This window comes from Humulus lupulus, chromosome 3 (genome assembly GCF_963169125.1).
Source record: "Humulus lupulus chromosome 3, drHumLupu1.1, whole genome shotgun sequence".
Lineage (NCBI taxonomy): Eukaryota > Viridiplantae > Streptophyta > Magnoliopsida > Rosales > Cannabaceae > Humulus > Humulus lupulus.
This window is the reverse complement of record NC_084795.1, coordinates 65,993,247-65,997,123: the sequence shown is the minus strand read 5'-3', so window position 1 is coordinate 65,997,123 and position 3,877 is coordinate 65,993,247. Positions and strand designations below refer to the sequence as shown.

The 3,877-nt window shown below is 36.5% G+C and overlaps 1 protein-coding gene across 1 annotated transcript; it reads right to left on the bottom strand.

The window, feature by feature from the left end:
- Positions 1–224: 224 nt before the first annotated feature.
- On the bottom strand, positions 225–3,385 carry LOC133824276 (uncharacterized). Its single transcript, XM_062257147.1, has 4 exons — positions 1,897–3,385; positions 1,137–1,806; positions 743–1,046; positions 225–578 (listed from the first exon to the last, which is right to left on the bottom strand). The coding sequence occupies exons 1-4, from the start codon at positions 3,383–3,385 to the stop codon at positions 225–227; spliced, it is 2,817 nt and encodes a 938-aa protein (XP_062113131.1).
- Positions 3,386–3,877: the final 492 nt, after the last annotated feature.

Here is a 3,877-nt window from a genome sequence, read left to right as displayed (position 1 = left end):
CCTCTCTCACAGTCAGCCTCTATATGTGTTGGATCTCGAGGAAGATCTGCCCCGCCATCACCTCTGTGATGTCGCATTACCGCAGAAGACATATCTAATAAATTTAAATATAATGATATATATGTGTGCATATAATAAAATGTTGACAAATAAAGATAAACATAAATAATATGGTTATCCATAAATAATAAGTGCAAACAATCTTTGAATGCAAAAATTACAACTTAATCATCACTATAATATTCATTATCACTATCATTCTCATTTTCTTCTACATTATCTTCTTCTAAGTCCATCTCTTCCTCTTCCTCTTCATCTTCCTCTTGATCAACAGGAGTATCTACATTGACAATAGATGGCAGTTGATCTCTACGGCAAATATTGAATTCTGGCAACGGACCAAGATCGACAAACAATTGGAAATCAGATGATATTGTGCCATGCATAACATCTATTTCAATGGGATCCAACTGTTCATCAGCTGCTGGGGTGTCCCACTCATTTCTATGATGAACTTCTTCAACAATTTTCCAATCTCGGTCATTTTTCAAATCATCAAGATAGAAAATTTGTTTTGCCTGAGTTGCCAAGATTAACTTGTCATCTTTGTACACTCGAACTTAGTAAATATACTGGTTATATTAGTTTCATGCTTCATCCTACTCTTGGTAGGATCTGTATCAAACCATTTACACTTAAATAATACAACAGAACAACAAGCAAGGTATGACATCACTATAACCTCTTCTAATTGCCCGTAGAAATTTTTGTTGTCTACTCCGGGTACTAAGACACCACTGTTTTGAGTTTTCAAATTTTTATCTCTTTCATAACACAAAAATCGAACTCCATTGACAATACACCCAGTGTATGAAGAAACAAGATTAGAGGAGCCACTTGCTGAGGAGAATAACTCTTCAGAAGCTTCTGCAGATCCCGTTTGTCGAAGATTGTAAAGCTTATTGTAAAACCACATGGGGAACTCCTTTTTCTGTAATTGATCTAGGTTTTCAGCACCACTAGATAAAAGAATATGCTTGTGCTCTCTACACATATAAAATATGAAAGACTTAAAAAATTTGAAAGATAAATGGAAGAGTAGATAAATATATTGTTAGTGTGATCAAAGTACTTACTGAATATATGGGAGAATCTCAATGAAATTGTTGAGAATGTACCACTCAGCAGTTTTTTTAAGTTCATCATCCAAAGTTGTTAATGTCTTCTTACCGATCGGACGACCTTGAGATTGAAACACAGACAACTTCTTTGGTGATGGAATTGCATCAACATTTCTATCTGGACGATTAAACCTTGTTTCCACCCCTTTGAAGTACATAGAACAGAATGTCAATGCTTCATCGACGACATAACCCTCAGCTATGGACCCCCTAGGACGAGCTTTATTACGCACATAATGTTTCAATTTTTCCATGTATCTCTCAAAGGGATACATCCACCTCATGTGTACTGGACCTCCATCTATTGCTTCTTGAGGAAAATGTATCATTAGGTGAACCATAACATCAAAAAATGCTGGCGGAAAAATGATTTCTAGTCCACAATAAATTTCAACAATTGATGTTTTCACTTTCTCCAAATCAGAAACAATCAGAGTTCTAGCACAAATAATCTTGAAGAAAGTGCACAAGTCAATAATGGTCTTGGCAGTAGGTTTTTCTAGGAATGAATGAACACCAATTGGCAAAAGATGTTGCAATATGACATGACAATCGTGGGATTTCAACCCAGTAATCTTATTGTCATTTTCAATCACATTCTTCCTTAGATTAGATGCAAACCCATCTGGAAATTTGACTGATTTCAAAAATCAACAAAACTTATGCCGATTTTCAGGAATAAATGTGCATTTCGCTGCCGGCTTTTCCATTCGACCATTTACCATTCTCAGATGCAATTCTGGCCTTATCTTCATCTTCTCCAAATCTACTCTAGCGCTAATTGTATCTTTGGTCTTATTTTCCAACCCGACTATTGTGCCAACTAAGCTGTCGCATACATTTTTCTCAACATGCATGACGTCTAGGTTGTGTCGCAACTTCATATTGGCCCAATATGGGAGCTCAAAGAAAATGCTTTTTTTTCGCCAACCAACTTGCTCTTTTGTGCGTTTCCTTTTTTGTCCACCGTAGCTAACATGCTTACCAGGAAGAGATTCAGGCATAAAATTCATTTGTATTAAAATAGCTTCAGTGCTAAATTCCTCTGGAGGTGGTCTTTTCTCAACTGAACCATATAACTTCTTCTTTTTTCTAATTTGGTGTCCCAATGGTAAAAAATGTCTGTGACCGTAAAATGCAACCTTATTTTGCAAACGAACTGATGGTGTTGTTACATTGCAAGTAGGACAAGCAGTGTAACCTTGACCACTCCATCCAGAAAGACTACTCCTCGCTGGAAAATCACTTATAGTCCACAATAAAGCTGCTCGAAGCTTAAAAAAACTACCATCAACAACATCCCGAGTCTGAACACCGTTCACCCATAATGCCTTCAACTCATCAACCAATGGCCTTAAGAAAACATCAAAATCTTTTCCAAGTGAATGTGGACCAGGAATTAATAAAGTCAACATAAAGTTAGTCTCTTTCATGCATAACCACGGTGGCAAGTTGTAAGTCGTTAACACAACCGGCCACATGCTATAAGACAAACTCATATTTCCAAAAGGATTGAATCCATCAACAGCCAATCCAAGGCGCACATTCCTAGGTTCCATTGCAAACGCTGGATTGCTACGGTCAAAATCCTTCCATGATTTCCCATCTGCAGGATGACGCATGATACCATCTTCTTTAACACGCCCTTCATGATGCCGTCTCATATGTTGAGAAATGTGCCTTGACGCGTATTTTCGCATCAACCGAGGGGTCAATGGAAAATAACGCATAACTTTTTGGCCCACTTTCTTCCCCTTGGTATTTTTATCCACCCAACGATCCTCCCCACAAATTGGACACTTGTGTTTTCCTGCATTTTCCTTCCAAAACAATGCACAATCATGCTTACAAACATGGATTGACTCGTAACCCAAACCCAATTTCCTCATCAACCTCTTCGCCGCATAATGTGACTTTGGTATCTTATTTGGAGATGGGAATGCATCTTCTAACAACTCCAAGATTCCATCAAAAAATTTGTTAGGAATTTTCCCCAACACTTTGAAATGCATCAACTTAGCTACGAAATTCAAAGATGTGTATTTTTCACACCCTGGGAATAATGGAGACTCCATCTCGGCAAATAAGTCCTTATAGTATTGGCTAGTACCTCTGCATTCTGATGCTAGTGGTATCTCATCATCAACCTCATTCTCATCATCTTCACAATTGTTAGGTTGTGCTATATCATTAAGAGCATCCATCATCTCGTCCTTGTGACATTGGTGGACCACTCTATTGGTCGGTATTATTTCCTCCTCTCCATGCCAGTACCAATTTGTATAACTTCGTAGAAAACCATTCTAAAAAAGATGACTTTCTAGCACACCAATCGTTTGCAATTCGATATTAAGACACTTGTTACAAGGACACTTTCCTAGTCCTCTTGTATCCACAAATTGATGAGCTCTCTCAACAAATGCAAACGCTCCAGCAACATACTCATCAGAAAATTTATTTGAATTATTAATCCAAGTCTTGTCGATCGACATTTTATAGGACACTGCACAGTGTAAGAAATTATTATTTGAATTATTAATTATTACACTGCACAGTGTAAGAAATTATTATTTTTTCAATGAATTATCATGTTTTACAAATAAATCATCAATAACTTATTAGATTAAAGTTTATTAATTAATAAATTAAGTGAGTAATTAATAATCAATTTATTTCAATTTTATATATAATTTAGT